The sequence below is a fragment of the Oxyura jamaicensis genome, chromosome 1 (assembly GCF_011077185.1).
Source record: "Oxyura jamaicensis isolate SHBP4307 breed ruddy duck chromosome 1, BPBGC_Ojam_1.0, whole genome shotgun sequence".
In the NCBI taxonomy this organism is placed as follows: domain Eukaryota; kingdom Metazoa; phylum Chordata; class Aves; order Anseriformes; family Anatidae; genus Oxyura; species Oxyura jamaicensis.
The window spans coordinates 65,440,532-65,464,045 of NC_048893.1; the positions used below are offsets into that span (position 1 = coordinate 65,440,532).

General features: G+C 42.0%; 1 protein-coding gene across 1 annotated transcript in view; it reads left to right on the forward strand.

Annotated features, from left to right (window-relative positions):
* The first annotated feature begins 2,786 nt into the window (after positions 1–2,786).
* PTPRO (protein tyrosine phosphatase receptor type O) overlaps positions 2,787–23,514 on the forward strand; it is a 161,447-nt gene continuing 140,719 nt past the window's right edge. The window contains 2 exon segments of the mRNA XM_035346790.1: positions 2,787–3,171; positions 3,173–3,260. Of these exon segments, the coding sequence (XP_035202681.1) occupies positions 3,059–3,171; positions 3,173–3,260 (201 nt within the window). The 5' untranslated portion in view covers positions 2,787–3,058.

Consider the following 23,514-nt stretch of genomic DNA (forward strand, 5'->3'; position numbering starts at 1 on the left):
CAGCTTCTCCGCCAGTTCTCTCAGTACCCTCAGGTGGATCCCATCCGGCCCCATCGACTTGCGTACATCCAAATGCTGTAGCAGGTCGCCAACCATTTCCTCGTGGATTGTGGGGGCGACATTCTGCTCCGCATCCCCTTCCACCAGCTCAGGGTACTGGGCGTCCAGAGAACAACTGGTTTTGCTGTTAAAGACTGAGGCAAAAAAGGCATTAAGCACCTCAGCTTTTTCCTCATCTCTGGTTACTAAGTTTCCCCCTGCATCAAGTAAAGTGTGGAATCCTTCCTTCTTTTCCTTCTGGGATGATGCAATGGTTTGTAGAGCCTTAGGAAGCCTTTTGTCTTGTTGGTGTATGTTTGGTGGATAGAACCTTGGAGGACTTCTGGAGCTTCTGGAATGACCTTGTATCAGTGTCTTTCATTTACTGACTGTTTAGAAACACTCACATGTTGCCCTGTTTCTTATTCCTTGAGTAAATGGAAGATATCTCAGTCTCATTTTTATAGCTTTGTTGTTTTATTAATAAGGCTTGCTTTTCTTGTTTAGATGCTAGAAAAAAAAATAAGCTTGCCCTCCTCTTTGCTGTTCCTTTTTTTTTTTTTTTTTTTTTTTTTCTCCAGTGTGTTTGTTTCACACCTCATATTCAGAAAAGAACAACTTCTTTTGCTCCTCCTTCAGAACCTACCTTCCTGTTCCACTTGCTTTGTGTAACTTCCCAGGTTTTCATCTGTTGAAAAAGCCTGGAGCCAGCTTCTCCAGCAAGCTAAGGTCTGCTTGTTAGCTTGACTCACATATATCTCCTTTCTCTACTTGGCTGTAGGCTTTCCTCAGCAGGAACAGTCCTACTGCCCGTGTCTAACACAATCCTGATCTTACTTAACATAAAACACCTTAACTATTTTTTGAAGGATTCTGTTTCACTGACAGAATTACTAAAATTTTCCAAAGCACTGGGACCTTTTTCTAAAAGGTTGGATACCCCAGGCCCCCATAATTTAAAAAAAAGGATACAATTCTTGCATTGTCGTGGCTGCATTTCTCTTTACTGCCACAGACAGACCTGTCTTAGTATCCCAGCTTTTTATCAAAGTTTTCCTTCCAAAAACTCTTACCATTTCTTTCAGTTACCATTCACTTTTTAACTCTGAGTCAGATAGTGTTTTCTGAGAGTCAACGCTATATTGTATTCAAACAAAATTGAAGACTAAGATACTTAAAAAGAAAAAAAAAATCATTATAATTTTAGCACTTGGATATTGTAATTGGATGGAATTGGAGCAGGAAGATTGCATAAAGTACAATCTTAATGTCAAAACTTATTTTACTTAGTAAACAAAAAGTTCCTAGCCTAAATTTTAATCCACAGCTCTTGAATGCTGATGGCAATCTTAATTTCCTAAAGAAATTCACTCCCCTGTCTTTCAAATAACCTTGCTCTTCATCCTAAACCTGTGTGCACTGAAGGAAAATTTAGCTATGGTTAACCTCTTGCATACCAATTTCAGATAATGCTCCAAACACCAACAGAGTGAGAGCTACCCCTGAGAGGCCCGTGTCCTTCACTGGTAGCATGGAGAAGGTCTTTTTCTGTCCCCAGCTCCTTCTAAATGAAGATATGAATAGCGTTTTCCTTCCGGAGCTGTAATTTTGGGCTTTGTGCCAGTAGCTACCCAGGACCTAAATTTCTCTTTAATTTTCTGGATTAATCCTCATCAAGTGTGGCAAATCACTGCTTAAGGGCCCATTTCAGTGGAAAATAAGCACATCCCTCTCTGCCTTTGGCTACTTTGAAATCCAGCTTCTGTTGACTGAAGATCTAAATTACATGAAAATCAAAAATATGCCACGTGTAACCCAGGCAGGTCTCCTGAAACACAGATTTATTATCATCTGATTTAGTAACAATGTCAGAAAACATCTTTGTTGCTCAGTTTAAAGGACGTTCCTGCAAGAATGTAATAACATACATCTTGCCTTAATGGCTTAGAAATTTTAAAAGCAAACTTGAAACTGTTCTCATTCCGCCACAAAAATTTTGTGTATGTGTTAAGGAAAAGTGGTGGCCCAATATTATAGGTAGTGGAGCTACACCTGGATCTGAAGTTGCTTTGAAGTACACTGCCCCAGATGTAGCTTTATAGAATGTATGATCCTATTGTGCTCAGATCTGTATTGGTTATAGCTCAGACAGCTGCACCAAAGATGTATACTGGTGGGAGTAAGAGCAGTCAGTAACAAAAAGCTGCTGATGTAGCTTTTTAGTTCTGGAAAGATCATCTTCATATTAGTGGTGGTGGAGTATGCTTTTTGTTGTTGTTCTCAGAATGTCATACTAAGCAAGACTCTTGCAAAGAGGAATAGCTTGGCCATCCTCATGGTTATAGACAGCACCGAACAAGCAACTGAGGATTGGGGGACGTAGTCTCAGCTTTCTCTCCCTGCCCCTGTACCCGCTGGTCCTGAGCACCTGCTGGGACCGGACGAGGCATTACCCCTCCAGCCCTTGCAGGTTCAGACTTCGACCTCATTGTTTCCAATCCCCGTGTGTGCTTCTGGTAACCGGGTGCTGGAGGCAGCTCCGGGACCTCCCGTGCGGGGCTGGGGGTGCCCGGAGACAGCGACTTGTCCCCCCGGCATTTCTATCCCCCGCTGGCGGGGCGGTTGACACGGAAAGAAGAGGCTGGGCAAGGAGTGCGTGTTCGGGAAGGGGGGGATGTGGCTTTGCCCGCTTTCTCTGAGGGTGGGGAGGGGAAGAGCGGCGTGGGGGGAGCGAGAGCGGCGGCTGGGGGCTCCCAGCCCCCGAGGGTCGCCTTCCACGGGGTGGGGACCGCGGCACCGGGGCGGGCAGGCGGCTCTCCCCACCCCTTCCCGTGCAGCGGCGAGATCGCCAAAACTCCTGGGAGGGAGGGGAAACATCCCCCGCTGCCGGCACCGCCGCCTCCTCTTCCTCCTCCTCCCTCTCCTCCTCCTACCCCCCGCCGCAAATCCCAAATAAAAGGGCGGGGGGTGGCAGGATGCGCCGCTCGGCGGGGAGGTCGGCGCCGCCGCCGGCCGCCTGATGCTGCCGCAATTCGCCATTGCCGGGCACGGCTCGGAGCCAGGCAGAGGGAGCCGAGGGGCAGAGGAGGGGGGCCGGGGGGCAGAGGAGCAGCAGCCCCCCCCGGCCGGCCGCCCCCCGATGCCCGGCCGCCGCCGCCGGGGAGCCCAGGGGGGGGCCAGGGGCCCGCTCCTGCCTCCTCTGGCTCTTTGTGCTGCTGAAGGTAAGTGCCGGGAAGGGGAGGGGGCGCCCCCCCCCCCCTGCCCCCCCGGTTCTCCTTTGTGTGCTCGGCGGCTCCGCGGAGGAAGGGGCTCGGCCTCGGCCGTCCCCGCTTTGTGTTCCCGGGGGTGGGCCGGTAGGGCCGGGGGAGCTATGGAGGGACAGGGGCAGTGCAGGCGGTGCCGCCCCTCGCCGTGCGCCCCGACGGGCGAACAGCCCTCCTCACCGTTCCCTCGAGGGCTAACCCCACCAACCCCTCGGGCCACCTGCAGCCGTGGCACCCCTCCCGAAAGCCGCCGCCCCCCTCGTTGCCCGGTGCGCCCCGAGCTGTCCTTCAGCACCGCGGGGCCGCCACGGGGCCAGCCCGGCGCGGCGGGCGCCCCCCTCGGGCTCCTAGGGGCGGCGGCGGCGGTGTCCCCCCCCCGCCTCCGCCTCCGGAGAAGCACCGTGAGGAAGGCGCTGACAAAGGCGGGGGGGCGCTTGCCCGGCTGTTGCAGGATTTAACGCCGCTTTCGGGGGTGCTGCGGTCGGGCTCTGCCCATCTGCTGGGCGCGTCAATTTTTCAAAGTTCTGCTTTATACGGCGAGCTTCGTTTCTCGTGATTTTTTTATTATTATCTTTACGTGGTCAATCTTTTAGTGGCTCCTTAATCATATTTAATATGCTTCGTGTAACTTCTGAAAGAAAACACCCAGGCGAATAGCACTGATTGTCAACGGCATTGCCCCAAGCTATGGTATTCTGCTCTGCTAAAAAACTTTGTTGTATATTTGTCAGTCAGTGCTAAGGAAAGCTCTGCAGCTAAGGACCTGCATGACTTTTCAGTCAGTCTCTTACAAGCGTGCATGTTCTATGGAAATCAGCAGGGCTCCCTGTGCGAATAAGAGTTTGCAGGATCATGTCCTAGAACAGCAGTGGTGTCACTCCTAAAATTGACGTTGCATTGACAGAACTATTTAAAGGGAAGCTTTCACAGCATCTGTTCACATATAGTAGTCAACTGTCAGCTGTCTCATTTTCATAACTGCTGAAACATACATTTATGCAAGATGAAATGTTAATATACCAACAAAATTTTGTTCTTTGGAATTTCATGGTGTTGGTTGCGATTTTTTTATTTTTATTTTTTGTAAGTAAGTCTGGGGACAGCGTGGCCCAGCATAAAGCTGAAGGATCTGCAGTTAATTTCTGTTCTAGTTTGATTCCTAATACAGAAGTGGACACACAGTTTTAAGTAGCCGTTTTAATTACTGTGGTAAAACAAGACAGGAAATAAGTATTATAAATTTGTAAAATGCTATCTTTGTAAAATAAACCTCAAGAAAAGTGGTAAAGGTTTGAAGGTAGCCAAGGCCTTAGGTTTTCATTTGGTTGGAAAGTAACCCTAACTTCTGAACCAGATAACTTCTGATCCCGTGAACCAGATGTATCCTCCAGTCTGTAGCTCAAGAAAACCTGGGACTGGAAGGGCAACAAAAGCTGAAGAAAAATGATGAGCACTTGCAGAATTTTGTAGCATTAGAGAAGGTGAAGCTGTACCTCAAGATGGAGGTGCATCAGTAATGCCATGTGTGACTAGTTTATGATTTTGGTTAGATATCAAACCTGCATATATGATTTTTTTTCAGTGACAAGTAATTGAAAATAATTTCAATACAAGGTATTTCCCTAGTTCTCTGCTGTATAGTTATGCTAACTTGTTGAAGAAATACTAAATTTATCCAGCCTTGAGTTACTAACATTCAGGTGAAATATCGATTTAATTTAATCAGGAAAGCAGCTGTATTGAGCTGATGAATCTGAAGTGGGGCAACACTGAGGCTTGTGTGTGTACTGTTTTAGCATTAGCAGCCCAAATGTCACTTGCTACTCTGTATCTGCTTGATGTGTCCTTGATGCCCATTTGGCAATTTTTAAAACCACCAGCAAGCTTTGCACAGTGATAAAACTGCTCAAAGCATGTTTTTCTCATTCCTCCACATGTTGTGGTTCATGGTGTAAAGCAATAGCGCCAGCTTGTTTCAAATCCTGACCCTATCTGCAGTTGCTCATGTGGACAAAGTGAGATCAAACAGTGATGATGCCCACTGCAAGTGCGTGTACTTGATTATGGCCTACGGGCAAGTAATACTTTCCTTTCACGGCATGATGAGTGTTATTTTGTGCTCCAGGACAGTACCGTAATCTTTTCTGTAAATAACAGCAGTATGATATTGAACCCTTATCATTCTTCAGTGGCTTTCTTATGCAAAGTCTAGTTCAGAAACGAGCAGGAGAAAGGCATTATTTGTGAGGTCAGCTATTCATATGGATTTACAGTACCTAGGAGAGGAACAGCATTATGTCTTGCTTCAGCAAAACGCTTCCAAACATTCTTCTGTAGGAGTCTTACTGACTTCATATATTGCCCTTTTTAAATGGTTCTGTATTCCCCAGTGTTTCAGTCTCTGGATGGCTGGAAGGCATACTCCTTAGCAGCTTGCTTTGTAATTGCCTCATTTTGGTGTGGCAGAGGCATGGCTGATCACATCTGAAAGGAAAAGCTGTACTTCAGCTAAACAAATAACAGTAAAAAGGACAAGGGGGCTGGTTTTAAACTAGAAGAGAAGAGATTTAGATTAGACATCAGGAAGAAATTCTTTGCTGTAAGGTTGGTGAGGCACTGGCACAGGTTGCCCAGAGAACCTGTGGATGCTCCATCCTTGGAGGTGTTCAAGGCCTGATTGGATGGGGCCTTGGCCAACCTGATCTAGCAGGAGGCATCCCATACACAGAGCTTTGACCAGATGGAGTTCTTTCTGCCCTGGATTATGTGACCAATATGTCAGATATCTCATGCTGTTAGGAGCTTGCACCTGTGTGATTTTGTTTTCTTGCTGTGTTATGTCTGGGGGACAAAGCAGAGTTAAGGGCAGGGACAAAATTATCTTAAAAATGTGAAACCTGATGCTGGGACATCATTTACAATGTGTTATACCTCTAAGAGCATCTGACCAATGCGCTCACTAGGAAAACTTTAAAAAAGGGGTTGTCCATGAATGCGCTAACTAGGTTGAGTGATACTCATCAGGAAGATTATCTTTAAATATGAGGCGGGGGAGGGGGGGGGGCAATGTTTTATTTATTTCTAGGAGACTGAGGTCTTTGGATAACGGTTCTATATATGCTCTTCAGGCTCTGTATGTAATGCAGCAAAACCCTCTTTTTTCTCCTAACAAGGACAATTTTTCTGTCTAGCAGGGTAGATTTTTGTCCACTACTACATCTGTTTGTGGAACTTGGTATTGTGAAGACTAAATTCAGGTTCACATGGATGAAGATGTTCATAGGGATCTAGGTGCTCAAAAGCTTCATTCAACACAACCTTACTGATGAAGTAAATGTGGTTTTATTCATGTAACTTTCAAGAATGTTTGCATCTAATATTAGTAGTCTGAACCAAAGATCAAACCATCAGGATACTGCTTCTTTCTCTGGGAGAAACTGCTTTTTAAGAGAGAGGCTGTTTTCACATCTGAGAACCCCCACACTTCACCACTGTTTTCTCCTGGACAGAAAAGAAATGGACATTTAGAGAATTCTGTTATGGAGTCCCTCTGGAATTTATTACCTCTCTTAGCAATGCTGACCAAAGATCTTGAGAAAACAAGTCTGTTTCTTCCTCATGACTGTGTCCTAGCAGTGTCAAAGTAAGCAACTATCTCAACAGTTCATTTGAAAAGCGTGCTCTCTTCATAAGTATACTTTTTTTTTTTTCTTTCCAGATTTTTTTTTTTTTTTTAATGAATGGTCACCCTTAGCTCAAACTTCCTCAAGTCAATCTCTACCTCCTTTCATTATTTTCATGGATTATTTTTAGACCATGGTGGTTCTAAGGGGCAAAGCTAATGAAGAGGATGCATGGGTGCCAACTCATATTCACAGAGCTGCAGAAAGCACTTGCAAAACCCTCTCTGCCAGTGGAATAATCTGCTATTGCTCTCCAGCAACTTTCTGGTTTCATTGTAGTGATAGTGTACCATCAAGAAAAGATCTTTCAGCCCTGCAAGGAGGTATAAGCCCCACACTCAAACTGTAAGAGGTCAAAAAGGCAATTTCTAAATAGCATCACTTCAGTTGGAAGCTGCATGCAAGGGTGATTCCTCGTTTGGATTAAGACAGGGACCATGCTGAATAAAGACCTGCCTGTTGCCATCCTATGGCTGTTCATTAAAGGGCTCACAGACAACATGCTGACTGAACTTCAGAAGCCAAATTAGTCTCTGTTTTCTGCTGTAACATTATAGTGCAATCCAGGTAGATCATGAAGTGACTGTTAAATGAGTGTCAGACAAAGTTTTGTCGAAATCTATCTTGCTATTCATTTTACTAGACAGTTTCAGTTATGTAGGAGGGAGCTTTTATTACTTGGCCATATGGGGCAGGATGAAAAATGTCAAAAAAAAAAAAAAAAAAAAAAAAGAAGCTTTGGAAATAAGTACTTTTGATGAACAATTTAAAAGGATCATAGTTAACTTTGCACGTTCTTTAAAATTATTTGCCTGGAGAAGTATATATCTTTATCATCATAAGCACTCATCCTGTAGTAAATTAGTGACTGTACTTCCATGACTCCAGATTTTAAATATTCTGTTCTTGCAGTAAAATATAACTGGCTGCAATGTAAAGAAAAAAAAAACACTTTGATAAATGTAAAAATGTCTTAAAATCTTTACACAGAATTTACTACATAGGTTTATGCAGTTCTAGGATGACAAACTGTTCAATAAATATTCAAAGACTGAGAAAAGAATTGGACATTCATTAAGGTAAGTTGGCCCATTTCATTACTTGTATAATGGTAAAAAGGAGCTGTCATGCCAGTCTATTTTTGTCCATTCTTCTATTTCCAGCCTGAGATAGTTATCTGATAGGGAAAAATTTCAGGGGGAAATATCCAATATGGAAGGATTCTGTCTGCAAGAATATTGGAGGAGATTTAGGTTGCAGTCTCATCTGTGACTCATCCAAAGTTAGTGAGTTGCTGCCAATCGAGATAAACCATTGTCATCCTTCTTTTACTGGATCACAGCCATTGTGCTCTTGAAGACCTAGGCATTGCACAACAAAAAATTAGGAGCACAAGTGAAGCTAAGTATTAATCTTGAGCAAGTAGGTGCAATACTGGATGCTGCATACCTACCTTTGAAGTGTCACTGTGGGAGACAGTGCTTGGCTGGACATTTTGCCTTTTCCATTGGAGACACTTAAATTCCAGAAAACATCATGACTTAGGGCAGAAAAAGTGAAGAGAATGGTTTATTGATATGTTCTGCACACAAAAGCCATTATGACTTTTCTATTAAGCTTCCATCAATGTATAGCTGAAAAGAGAGGAATCTTTATGAAAGAAATGTGGCAACATGTACTAGCTGCAATGTGCGTAATACATAACAGATGAATAGAGAATGGGAGATAACTGAAACAGAAAGGTTACCTTGCTTTTCAAAGCACTGTCTGATCTTGAATGAATACAGCCAGTGAAGGGAGCACCTCATAAGGAAGAAGACTGCTATCTTTACAGTAAGTCAAATGTGATGCACAGTGTTTCATTTCTGGAACCCCTTCATTTTTATGCTAGGAAATTACAGTTGCTTTTTAAACAGAGTTCCAGAAATAAAATGATATGCATCATGTCTGGCTCACCGTAAAGATAGCACATTGTACCACAGCAAAAGTAGTATGTGCTGTTCTCAAATTGCTGTGGTTATCTTTGCATTCCGTTCGGTCAGATGCATGTGTTTGGAGAAGAAATACTTTACAGTAAACATCAGTGATAGGCAAGTTGGTGAGACAGCTGATAGTAACAGGGAGGAGAGCTAGCAGGTAATAAGCTCAGCTTTCAGTATGCTGATCTTGAGATGACAGCACGGGCAAAAGAAGAGAATGTGGGTTAGGAGCTGTGACTGAGAAGAAAACATAATATTGGGGTGGAAAAGTGTGAGTGGGATGTCTAAGCATGGGGATTGAGCACTTGAGAGCAGCTGAATGGAGGTAAAAAAAAAAAAGTCAACAACTCTCTGCTAGTAGTTTAGGCAGAAGTCAAAGACTTTATGCTGTTTTAAGTCAGAGATTTAATGTGATGTAGCTTCTTGGCAGATAGGAAGCTCTAGGAGGAAAACAAACAACAAAATAAAACAACCAGCCAACCAAGAAAACAAACAAACAAACAAAAAACAACCACCAAACACCTAAATTCTTTTTTAAGTGCTTTGGGATAAACAGATAATTTTGCCTGTCAATCTAACAGTTATGATTTTGAAGTGGTTGGGCCTCAGTGCTCTATAGGAGGTAGAAGCATGGGTCTTGTAGTCCTGTCAGCAAGACTTGAACAAACGATGGCTGCTTTGTGTGCTATAAACCTGCAGGTCCCCAGTTTAGTTGTGGTGACTTCCAACTATGTCATCAATTAGATTAGAAACTCCTTCCATGTTAAGAGCTTTTTAATCATTTCTTTTTAAGCTAGACTCATCCTAAAATCAACCAAAGAGCTGCTCTTAGAGGCTGAGAGGAGTCCCCAGAGCAGACAACAGACCATCCCAGTTGTCGTTACCTTTGTGTAATTTGCTGTTTGGCATGTGTCTGTTATCCACACTCAAGCTGTTCAGGATCATTTACTCTTTCTTCACATAGGAGCCATTTTAATATGTAAACATTAACCTGTCAGACAAGAAGAAAAGGTCTAGTTCTCATTCCATTTAACAGCAAAAAAAATTTAAACTCAATTAAGAAAAAACAATGTAAAATATATATATATGTATATTAAAATGTGATGAGGAACAGTAAAGAGCTTTGATAGAGGGCGGAAGAAGACCAGAAAGAACACTAATTAGTGTTTTCTCAAAGTACTGAAAGGCAGATTTAAGAAAAATGAACATTTTCCAACAGCAATGAAATTAATTTATTTATTATTTGCTTAGCACTCCTGTGCCTAGCTTTGTTCTATATGCAAAATATCTGCAGGCTCTGCCTGAAGTCTGAAAGATAGACACATCAAAATACGAATGCTCTAGATAAGCAAGAAGTGATTATCATATATGCCAGTTGCTGGTATTCTCCAAGGGGCAGTATACCTTCCAAACAGAAATAAGTCACAATTGCTTCCCCAGGAGCTGAGTTTTTTTTTGTTTGTTTGTTTTGTTTTGTTTTGTTTTGTTTTCTGATTTTGTTTCTATTTGGTATTGATTTCTACAGGATGTTGCTCATCAGAGCTTCTGGACATTTACATCAGTTTAAAACATCGAAAAATAATTAATAATCAATGTGACTTTAATCCCTTCTTAGGGAACCCATTAACCTACACAAAAATGCTCTAGCTTGCAATAGTATCATGAAAGTAACTGTAAGCAGGGCAAGAGATGAAAGACAGAAATATCACTTGGAAACTTTTTTTTTTTTTGAGAACTTCTATTTAAAACAGAGAATATAGCTAATATTTTATGGCTGTCTGCTTACTGTAAGTTAGGAGGTTTGTCTTTTAATAATTTTCTTTCTCTAATTTAGCTGCCCCTTCCGAATCTTGCACTGGTATTATCTTGAGTCATCAGTGTCCACTTTTGAGGAAAAGATTATGATGTCACAAAATCAATACTGGAGGATTCTATATTGTAATCCCTTTTCAGGGAAGTCCATTAAATCAATGCATCTCCTTCTGTGAGTAGTGACTGCAGAATCAAGCCCTCTAATTTTGCTGTGTAAAGGAATAAGAGCAGATGGGATGGGATTTTTACATAATTAGAAGTTATTAAATACAATAAGAAAAATTATGATGTTTTCTGAAGAATAAATGGATACCTAGTGAATACTTAAGTGTATGTAAAAATGATCATTGGTATAAAATTTATTCCTGGTGGATTACAGCATAATGCGTTAAATCAAAAATACTTTTAAAATTTTAAATATATTTTTTGAAAATCAGCTTAAGACTCCATAGGCTAAAAAGTCCTGCCAGGTTTCCTCAGCTGCATTGTAGGAAAATATGAAAGCTACAGAATGATAAGACACCATATAGTGCCACCATCATTTAAGAGAAATGGAGACACTCCATGAATATGGATAATAACGTTGTGATCTCATCTAATGTTCATGTGCAACTCTGACCTCTGTTAGCTGGAACCAGAACTGCTGGGTTGCCTCTAATTCTTATGATGCTGGGAGCTATGAGAGAGTCTACTGTGCTTCTGGGAATGGATCCAAAGTCCAACTGAAGTCAATAAATGTCTTTATGTTGCCTAAAATGGGCTTTGGATCAAGCTGTAGCGGGAAGATCTGCAATCTCTGCCAGGTGATACCATGAAGCTTGACATACATAACAGAGCTAGCCATGATGCACCACTGACCTTGGGCTTGCTGCAGTGTCAGTAATGCAAACTGCAGACTACAAGATTGTTTTGGTTTTTGGAATCTGGAGTTTAAGCTATTGAACTTTTAATTTGGATAAATCTTAAACAGGTTTCCCTCTTATCGAGTAGTTGTATTGACAAGAATCGGTGTGTTGTAATCCAGCTGCTGGAGCCAGTATAAGAGGAGCACACTTGAATGCTTCTGTTCTTAAAAGAGGAGCTTCTTTGCAGGAAACTTAAGTTAACTAGCACTAGGCAAAAAAATAGGGTGTTTTATTTTTCTAGGCAGAGCCATCAGTATCTTCTTCCTCTTCCTCAGCCTATTTCAGGGACAGCTCAAATAAGAGTTCTGGTTTAAGTTATTTTCAACACACAGCCACTTGCTGGCATTGCAGCAAGATACATGGATGAATGAAAAACAAGTTCTTGATCAAATACCAGGTACACACTCAAATATGGGTCTGGACAGTGCAGCTGTTTCCTTTCTCTTTAATAGGCTAGTGCAGTCAAAAAGTGACCCCCAAAACAAATGATAATATGGGGTGTTTTAACTTCAGAACATTAACTTCTACCCTGCTGTGCTCAGGTACAAGGTAAAGCCAGCCATTATCTCCCAGACTCTTTCACATATTTGGTTTTCCCTCCTTATATTTTGTCTTCAATAACCTGAACTTTGCAGGAGGCTTCTTGCAAAGCAATATGCTGGAGACCAGTTGACAGTGGTAGACGTGCTCAATTCTAAAACAAAAGGGTTTTTATGTGGTGGCAAAACAGACTAGCTATCAGATACCAGCTCTTCCCAGTAAGTGTTACTACACCAGGTGATGGGCATCAGCCAGTCAGGAAAGCAGTAAGTGTCCAGGTTGAGGAAATAGACTCTGAAATGTCCCTTACATGGTGCATACAATTCAGCTTGGAGTAGAGGTAGAATGCATTCCTTATGGTCTCACCAGCATGACTAGAATAGTTGCAGCTGATCTTATTTCATTCATACTATAAGTTTGTTTGAGGACATTATGAGGTTAGGAGATAAAATGGAAAATAAATAAAGCATTTTGGAAAATGCCAGAACATATCTTGGAGGCTTTGTCTCTCCCAATTACGCATAGTTAATTCTGCATTTTTTTTTATTTTATTTTTATTTTTTTTCTGTAGCTAACCTTTAGTGAAGGCATGGCCTGTTTGCGGGTTGACTTTTCTAATAGTATTTTGTAATGACTGTACTGGATCAACTGTTCATTGTCAATGTGTACTGTGGGAGAAACTGACTTCATGGTTAGGGTGTTACAGTTTCCAGATAAATTATTGGTTTTCTTTATTTGATGAAGATACAGACTTGTTGGCCTTAAAAGTTCCTTATGAGTACTAGATGTATGATTAAAATATATGAGAGCTGTAACTGTTGGGATCAATCTTGCCAATGAAATGTCTAGAATAATGTAATATGGTTTTCTAAGCTGGAGGTTCATTATCTATGCATTTGTGCCTGCTGTTCTTTATGGTTTACAGTCTAATCTGGTGTTTAGCAGAGAAGAGCCTAATTTCCTCATTCTTATCCCTAGTGCAACCGCCTCCTGTGCTGAGAGTCAACAACGTAGCACAAGCAGTCTTGGCTTTCCTTGCTATGGACAAGGATGGCCATGTAGGGCTGCCTGTAAATGCAAGTCAAAAACAGTAAATGATTCTTTAAAATAAGTATATATATTTATTAAAAATGATGAGGCACATATCACAGTCATGTTATAAGCTGGTTGTGGTGTGGTTGGATATCACTGGACAGCTTTGTTTTGCTGCCTACGTTTTGGGCTGTCTCATGGAAGTCTTCTGGCTGGTTTTAAGCTGGTAGTAACACTGAGGTTCCTACTCCCACTGCATAGCTGGGAGGGCACATTGACCATCTATGGCCTGCAAGGAAAAGGGGAGCAAGAGGCTGTAATGAGCCAATTGAAAAAAACAGGCAATTCAGAATTGTCCCCTGGTTAACAGCAAAATAGCAAATAGCATTGTACAGAGCAGGATTGCTGTTGCTGTGTGAGGATGTAGGGACACGTGAAACTGTTTAGAGCCATGGAGTAATTTAGGCTCAAAGGGATGCCTGGAGACCATCTGGGCCAAGACCAGTCTCAAAGCAGGGCCAGTGTGTCAGGGACTCAGGGCTGTGACAGATGAGTTTTAAGTATTGGCAAGGACAGAGACTGCACCACCTCTCTTGGTGACCTTCAGGGGCCCCAAATGAAATGAATGACAGTCAATTAAACTTATTTAAAAATCATTGATTGGGACTTGAAAGAACACGAAACTGTCTTATTAACCTGAATATTTTTTTTAATCATTAAAAAAAAAAATCATTTTAGGCTATCTTTCTTTGTAGAATTTGAAGTTCTGGTTTACAGTCACTTTCACTTCTGCTGAAGTCTGCTGATTTTGTTACATTCTCTTGCTCCTTGGAGCTTGAGCTTTAAATACAACATCAAGGATAAAATTCTTAGTGCTGTCGTTGTTAGAATGTGCCTTAATTATCACTTACACTTTCTGCAGAGTCAGGCAGGTATCTGCCATCACTGCACATTCATTTCACGGGTTCACATTTCTTAAGAAGGTTTTTTTTTCTTTCTCTGACTTACATTTCTGGGAGGAGAATCAGTATTTCATATGTTTTACAAGTTTGATTCTTTAGCATGCGGGAAAACATTAAAGCTTCACTGCAGGGGTACTGTTGAGTAACGTGATTTAACAGGTTTTGGAGCAGGGCTGTCCTCTATGTCCTGGCTGGTTTAGTGCTGAAGTAAAGAAATCAGGCATCACTATGTGCAGTTAAAGAAACTTGCAAAAAAAAAAAAAAAATCAAGTTGGAAAAATATATATCTAAAGTGAATATGTGGAATCAGTTCTGGAAATTTCCCTAACACTTTTTGTATTGATAACCACTGCTCCTAAATTCAATTCAAGATTAAACGTACTCAATACAGTTAATGAGCTCCAAAGGAACTGTTACTTTGGACTGTAATTACAGCTTCTGCTGCCTGACTCTGCATCTCACTAGCATTTTATTACTAATGATTTGCTCTGTCAAAGGGGAGGATGTTTGGTGATTCAATAGCATTTTTACAGATTTTGCCACAAAATTATGGGTGCTCATACTTTCAGATGTTTACTTGTCCATGCTAGAATACAGATTCCTTTATTCTGCATCCCATGGTTTAAAAAAAAAGAAAAAGAAAGAAAAAGAAAAACTAAGACAGGGGGGGCCCCCCCCCCCAGGATTAAGAAGCCGCTAAGGTGGCTGCTGCTCTGTTGTCTTCATTGTCTTCAATTCTGTTCCAGGACTCTTGATTTTTAAACAGTGTCGCTGCAAAAAAGCTTTTTGCTTATAGTTCTAAAAAGTCAGATCTTCCAGTGAAGAACACAAAATCTTATTTTACTGTTCTCAAAAAAAAAAAAAAATCTCATATGATCTGTTGGATAGGCAAAATGATGCTTTTTCCCTGAAGACTGTACAATGCCAGATTTAATTTATTTTGGGAAGAAAGAAAAACTATTCTGTGGAATGTGCTTGCCACTTGTGAAGTGGAAGTGTCAGCAGAAAGTGTGAAGATATCCTGCAGAACAGAGTTTACACAAAATGAGGCGAGTTTATAGAAAGAGGCAAAACTATCGTACCTCTTTATATTTAGCATAAAATAAATGGATAGAAAGGATTTCAAGATGTCACGCATGGCCAAGAGCAGATCAGCTGTGCTCAGACTATGGGTTCAGAAAGTTCGATTCTCTAATCCCGGCTCTCTTCAAAGCTAGATTTAGCTGTGCTGGTCTCTCTGGCCATGCTGTGCAGGGAAGGTGGTGAGAAAGAAGAGATCCCGAGGCTGCAGTGCGTGATGCTGTGCCCAGCAGAGCTACAGGGCATGTGGGAAAGGGACTCCGGGTTGACATGGCAGAGCCCCTCACTTGCAATGCAATTTAAATGCACAATTTCAGCTGATATTAGTAATTCAGAAAACTTATAAATAACGTAAACAGTGATGGTTGGACAATTTCATTCCATGTGGATACAGGACTTTCCCATGTACTCATTTTCCACAGTGCATTGTTTCTTTGTGTCTTTTGCAACTTTAGAGAACAAAGTCTAGTAATGTCAGATCATGCCTGGTATTGATCCTTCATAGCTTTGTCTGGAAACGCTGCTCCCTATTCCTACAGATGACTGGATGCCCAGTGTGGATATTTGTGGTGATACTGAAAAGTCCTCTGCATTAGGTGATGAGCCCCAGTGAGAAGGAGGGGAAGCAGATTTGCTGCAGAGATGTCTGCATCCCACACAGGAATGCATGCGCTATATTAAGAAGGCTACTAGAGGGTGTCCCCTTCTGCCACATGATAAATCCATCTCTTTGCTGTCAAAAGTGTCTGAAGAATGGGAGCTTTGGGATTTTTCTCCACTGAAATGGTCTAGTCTAATTTATCTCCTTTTCCCTTTGTATACTGGCATATTCCTTCTCTGCAAGTATTTATCCAAAGTCTTTACTTGGTGTGTCGGACTAAAGGTCATATCCCTTTTTTCTTCTCTCCTTTTTTTCCCCTCTAGTCTCGCTGTTTTGAAAGATGCTAAACTAGATAACTGATGATTTCTACTGATGCCCGAAGGCCTTAACAAAATGCATATTAGGGTTTAACATTTGTTTTGTTTTTTTGTTGATTTTTTTTCCCCTGTATCTCAGTGTTTTCAATTTGTATGCAGAGCCATCCTCTTACCATGAACTCCTGTGCCCAGAGCTGAGGATTATGTTCTTATCCAACATATGTACTTAGCCTGAAATGCTAAATCTGTGCTACTAGAGGAATAGAAAGACATTATGGCTAAAGGAGCTATGTCAAAGTAACCAGACAGATCAAACTATAAATTGTTTTAGGTGAGAGGCAGGATAAAGATACTCACTGAATGTGAGTGCCCCCACTGGCACTAACTCATACATTTAAATATTGTTATTCTAATTGTGAGGTATGAAACAAATATATTATTTTGCTTAAAAAAAAATACAACTAAAAATCAATTTTGTGACAGTGATGGAGGAGTCCCTGTGGATGCCACTTTCCAAGGATTGGAGAGGTTAGCAGTGGCCAAATTTTGGGACCTTGTAGCACAGGGACTGTAGAAACAGAAGGTAGCAGTGGCTTAGTGAATATGGGCTATTCCCCACCCCTTCACTCATCCCTGATAGCCCAGGAGAAGTACCTGCAGGGCTCAGCCTACTGGTGTCCTGCTGGTGTCCCTGTCCTGAGCTGTCCCTGTAACAACAGCCACATTTGGATAAGAGGAGGAGAGGGCACAGAATACCACACCTGGCTTGGTAACTCCCGCCATAGTATGCCAGGAATTGCCCGCTGATGTTGGCTGTTAGCATATACAGGTGCACCACAAAGATGGATTCAGCACAGTGGTGGTGGGAACCTGCCTGGGAGGATCCCTCTGCCCCTATGTCCCAGTCTTGGCTGCCCATGTGCCACACCAAGGCAGGCTTGCTAACATCACCTTGCTAACAGAGCTCCTCCATGCCTGCAGTTCTGCTGAGGAGAAGGGTGCTCTATCTTCATGTTTGCAGAGAAAGGTGCAGCTTTTCTAGCTGGAGACAAGGTGGCAACACCATGCTTTCTGTTGGTTCTTTCTCTGTGAGGTCATTTGAGGGAATGGTCTCAAATTGCACAAGAGGAGATTCAGGTTGGAAATGAGACATTTCTTCTCAGAAAGAGCAGTCGGGCATTGGAACATGTTGTCCAGGGAGGTGGTGGAGTCATCGTCCCTGGGGGTGTTTAAGGAAAGGTTGGACCTGGTGCTTGGAGACATGGGTTAGTGGCTCATATTGGTGGTAGGAGGATGGTTGGACCAGATGATCTTGCAGGTCTTTTCCAACCTTAATGAGTATATGATTTGTCAGGAGGAGGCAGATGCTGTGTCCTCCTCCACAGTGCGACAGACCTGTGCTGGTGCATTTGTCTCTGATATGCAGCCTGTGCCAACCATAGAGGAACTGCTGTGGTACCTCAGCTCAGATGTTTTCTGAGGGCTTGCGTTACAGTTTTTTTTTTTTTACAGTAATGGCAGAGCATGTGGATGTTTTATTTATTAATGCTGTGCAAAAAAATAGTGTAAAGGGTGGGGCTTCTGAATGCTTGAGAAGTAAAACAACAACTTGAATTGACCAACAGAATATATTTTGTACTTCTTGTTAAGACAGAAAAGCCCAGGCAGCTTTCCAGCAAATACTTAATTTCTCCAGAAAGAACACTTCAATCCCAAGCTTTCAGCCCTCTTTAAGTATAAGAAAAATAGAGGGAGGAATGGTCAGATGTGTATTGTTTTCAAAGAATAAAATGCTAGCCAATTTCTCACACTTCCCCTTTGTAGCTTTTGTCCCCTGGCTATTGTTTCCTCATCCTCTTTCCTCTCCAGCCTGCTTCTTACCCTTCTACTTCACCTGTGCTCTCCTCCCATGCTGCTCAGCGATGGTTCCCTTCCACTGGCACTGCTGGAGTCTGCAGGGCACCGGCATCAAACGCACCCTCCCTAGGTCACTGGCAGCACTGCCTTTCTGAAGTATTTTGCTTTACTCTCTAAGTATGTGAAGTTATATTTCTCCAAGAAACATTTTGGCTTGCATTTCTGTAACATTTGTAGGAAAGGGTTTTCTGTACGCCATTTGCAGGCATTTAGCAGAGCTCAGTAGTTAACTTCCAGTGGAATGCTAAATAGTCACAAAAATACTATGATTACATGAAAAGACTGTTTCAGTGAAAATAGCTGCTATTCAAATAGAGATCAGATTTCACAGGAAAAAAGTGGGCCAATTACTCCGCTTAGTCACCTACACTGTGAATTCAAATGAACCTCATCGAAAGCTATCAGCTTACACTGATTTTACCAAATACAACTAAAACCAACGCTAGTCCTTGTGACTTTCAGCTCAGCTGGCCATAGCTATGCCAGGTTTATTTCTCTTAAAAATATTGTATTGTAATATTAAAAAAAAAATGGGGCTCCAAATCCTTTCTATTTTTTTTTTTTTATTATTATTTCTTTCACCTTTTCTTGGAAAGCATATAACAGAAGTTTGTTGGGGTCTTTTTTTTTTTTGTCTGAATTACACACATTCCTTCCATTAATCATACTCCAGGCTTTCTGGTAGATAAATTGGTCTTCCTCTAAACCCAGGACAGCTTGATGGCCCATAAAATAGGTTTTCTAGGACTATTGCTGTGGCTTTACGATTTACATCAGGACTCCCACTAAATTCTATACCCATAATTACTAACAGTGTTGCTTCCACATAACATATTGGGATTTAATCTTACATTATCAGGAAACAGCAGTGCTTTCTCTGGAATTTTTTTTTTGTTTTTCTTGTTTTTCAATATTACTATTATAAGTTTGTATACTTTTGCTAGAAAACCAGTCAATTCACCATTTTGTGAAAGCAAATAGCTAATGAACTAGAACCATAGAAGCCTGTTTTGTGCAGCGTGTCTTCAAAGGATCTCACAGGAGTTTCCTAGTTCGTAGATGGAGAGCTGGTGGTTTGGCACAGGATCTCATATAAAAGGAATTGAATGACATCTGTGAGCTGCAGCTGTGGGGTGATGGAGGGCCCTTTCTAAGGGAGATATCCCTCTTATTGCCCATCATCTCTGTGCCATCACTGGTGTGTGCCATGCAGGTAGTGCAGCTGGGCTGATGGTTTTGGTAGAGTGTGAGGTGACATGGGTCATGTAGTAGCAGAAAGGGTCTGAGATGAAGCAAGACACAACAACAGGACAAACGAGCAAGCCTCAGGTGGAGATGCCATAAGTCACGTGGCTTTGCAGGTATCTTTTTTATTCCTTCTGAAATTTTGTCCTGTCACATTTACACTGTTTTATGAATCTTCCTGTTTCTGGATGTCTGCTAGTCAGGCTGGATGCTGCTTGTAGGAGCTACTAGGGCTCTGGAGATTTCTATAAGTGGTGGGTTTGGCTTCCTCAGTGTGGAGGTTGCTGCTTGTGTGCAGGATGACTTACAGAGCTGAGAAGAAAATGTTGCCTTTATGCTTCTGAGTACACTGGGAAGCATTGCAAAGACCTTCAAAAGGATCTATGCATGTGTTTCCGCACAAGTCCAGCAGTGCAGTTTCTTTAGTCCTGAGCACTAACATGACTGCAGGTGGATTGGCAAAGCAGTAGCTTGCTTCCATGGAAATTTGTCACTCTTTCCACCATATTTGCATGTATAAATGTGGTGGGACTGTGAATAGACAAGGGCCTTTTCCTCCCAGCACCTGTTTGCAAGTGTAGACCTCGGCTGAGCACAGCACATAAGGCTGGAATATATGACTTCAACAAAGTGACCCATATCACAAGTCCTGGGGATGTTTTTTAACTACCTGGCTAAAGAGGGATGGGAGCACTTGCTCTCCTGAATGATGATTTTTACTTCAGACTGTCTTGCAGGCCTCAGAGCCAACTTGGGTATTGACTGCAAGAATGGCTTTGTGATGAAGATAGTGGTTTCCAAAATACAGCCTCCATGATGACATCACCTTGTGTTTAGTAGCAGCACTTATTACAATGATGTTAACTCTTAGGTTCACCTGGCTCTTGTTGCTTCATCCTAACATCCTGGGGTTGATCTGTCCCAAAGACTGCTGCAAGTCCTCTGTGCATTGTTATCAGCAATGTCTCTTTTTTCAATTATTATTAATTTCTTTATCTAAAAAACACAAGTAGAGATAACTTTGCTCCCCCAAATGAGCAGGAGGCAGGTGTACTGTAAACTGAAGTTTCAGATATGTTTCATCTTGTGAGTATTTCAACATCTTACATAGTTGGTTTTGTGGGAAGTCTTAGGAAGGCTATTGGGAAAAATAGGTTCTGCATCAGTGAAGGGCTTTATAGTCCTGTCCTGAAATTAGTGATGTAATTGTGTGCTGGGACTAGTGCCTTTCACATACTGTAACATATTTTCTTGGTTATCTTTGTGAATGGGGAATAAGGATAGCCAGTAAAGGATGGTGGAAATTTTGTTGAAGACCAGACCGATTATACCCAGGGGGGTTCTTTCACATTCTTGTCTTTTCAAGAACTGATTCATCATTGAGTAAGAGTGTTCTAGGTGCATGGCATTTGTCGGTTGAAGAAGAGTCTGGAGATGAAACATGTTTGAAATATCTGCTATTATTTAGTAAAGAAAGCAACTTAAACTACAAGCATTCACTTGGTCAGCAAACTGATTCCTATTATATTTCTGCATTGACACAGCCCAAGCACTCAGAATATCACTGCTATAGAAGATCTGTAGGGCTCTTAAATGGTTTGACAGCGATACTAGTGTAAAAGCTTGCTTGACTGCACTTTGGTGAAGTACAGTTTTGCACTGGAAGTGTAGTTATTTTTAGGTTCATACTTCAACAAAGACAGGAGGTTCTGCTGAAGTGGGAGCATCTACGTAGATTACCATGGGACAAAGGATAATTAAATCCTGGCACCTAAAGGTACTGAGAAGGGTAGAGAGAATTAGCGCTAGTGTTCATGTACTTGTTAATGTCTATCTCATCCCTATAGGAAAATGAAAATTAACGATGCAGTATTTTATATTGTAATGATTCCATACCTTCATTTAATTTCAGATTGTAAACCATAAATCTTATCTTCCTGTAATTAATACAGAAATGAAGATAATGAGTTATATTTTCCAGTTTTTTTTTATAATAGATGTACACATCCTTTCAAAACAGCTTATCCATAATTGATTAAAAAAATCTCTCATATTAATGTGTACATTTTATAGATGTGGAAGGTGGGCCCCAGAAAGAATGTGTTCATGAAGAGTTTGGGATCTAGCTGCAATTCACATCTATACAGCTCACCCGGCATATATTTCTGAAACCTGCCCGTGTCATGCACAATGCACTTGCAGAGAGGGAAATAGGATCCAGGAGAGAGAACTGCTGCCTGTGCTGACCACAGGAATGAGTCAATCACTGACCAAATTTCAGTCATAGGTAATGCATTAACATTGGTATTATTCCATCAGCATTGCCCTTCTGCAGTAAAACTAAAGGAAATTCACCTTTTTAATTGTATTCAGATTTATAATTGAGCATTTTGAGTGATAGCTTCATCTACTGAAAGCAAGGGGAAGTGATTTACAATGTATGTCAGCAGAACATTGTAATATGAGGAAAGATTAACAATCATAATTTCAGACTCAACAATATTTATAATTCTGAGTTGTCTGTTTTGATGCAAATATTCTGTCTTAAATACTGTGTGCTGTCTTGATTAGGTAAAATAATCCTTCCTTGCTTGGGTAGCTCAGTAAATTAGTGATTGGCTCAACATCTGCAGGATCATTGCATTGCTCTTGCATTGCTTAATCCATATTGATTGTAAAAACTAAGAGAAAAAAAGAGGAAAAACTGTTATTTTACATATGCAGCACGAGTAGTGTAGGTTCAATTTTGAATTTTGCTGTCTGGCTTTGTTTCCACTTACTCATTTCATGAGGCTTCAGAAGGCTTGGATGAGACTTTTCCTGCCTGAGTGGAGGTCCAGCAAGCCTCTTAGACTGCTATAAGCAGAGTATAGCTTCTGAACAGCGCTTTTTTGGAATTTAGACATGCCCTTTAGAAAGAGTGCACATGGAGAACTAGCCTTTGAAGCTTAAGCCTGATCCAACGCACCAGAGACCAAATGAACTGAGCAGGTTCACACAAGTGGGAGCAAGGTCTGGGACTGTGTGTCCCTGTGCTGGTAGCAATTACTCACTGGCCCTTTGGCTGGACAGGCCTGCAGTGCAATCTGGAGATGTGATTATATCTGAGGTACTTCTTCCTAAATCTGTTTTAGTCTAATCGGGTCAGCTACTGTTAGCAGCAGAGCTGCCGTGATGCAGCCAGCACCCGCTGCCTGTACAGCCACGGAGCAGTCTGCACAGAAAAATAGTGTTTCCATGGCTCCGGAGCTGGCAGGCATGGGGCCAAGCTGCCTCTCGCATGTGTAATCCTGTTAAACTCAGTGGGACTGCTTCCATGAGCAGAAAGCAGCAGAATTGGTCTGCATGCAGCATAACCATATTAAAATTGTTTGCCAATGAAGTGCAGCTGCATTTGCAATGGGAAAGCCTGGGAGCAATGGATAACCAGCCTGTGTTGGCATCAGGTCTTCTCGTCACAGATGGAGAAACTGCTTTCTGGTACCTCTCAATGGCAGCTGAGACCTGTGTTGGGGGGTGAGATATGTTTTGCCCCATAGTAGCCATTTAGGACATGTACATTGCTATCCAGTCAGTGGAGGGGAGGGTATTGCTCGTCCCAGATGCTGAATATAGGTGCTAAGGTGTGATAACTTTACCTCCAAACCCAGCTATCCCAGTCCAGATAGCATGAATCCAACTTGCTTAGACCAGATTCCTTAAATTTGATTTATTATAGGTGGAGATGGGATGAATCCAGCAACAAAACTGGAGGTGTTCTGGTTCTGGTCAGCCCCTGGCATCTGGGATCACTTCTGTGGCCAGGTTTGGGCTTGTTCAGCCTGGAGAAAAGGAGGCTCAGGAGTGACCTTATCGCTCTCTACAGGTACCTGAAGGGAGGCTGTAGCGAGGTGGGGGTTGGTCTGTTCTCCCACGTGCCTGGTGACAGGACGAGGGGGAATGGGCTTAAGTTGCGCCAGGGGAGTTTTAGGTTGGATGTTAGGAAGAACTTCTTTACCGAAAGGGTTGTTAGACATTGGAACGGGCTGCCCAGGGAAGTGGTGGAGTCACCATCCCTGGAGGTCTTTAAAAGACGTTTAGATGTAGAGCTTAGGGATATGGTTTAGTGGGGACTGTTAGTGTTAGGTCAGAGGTTGGAC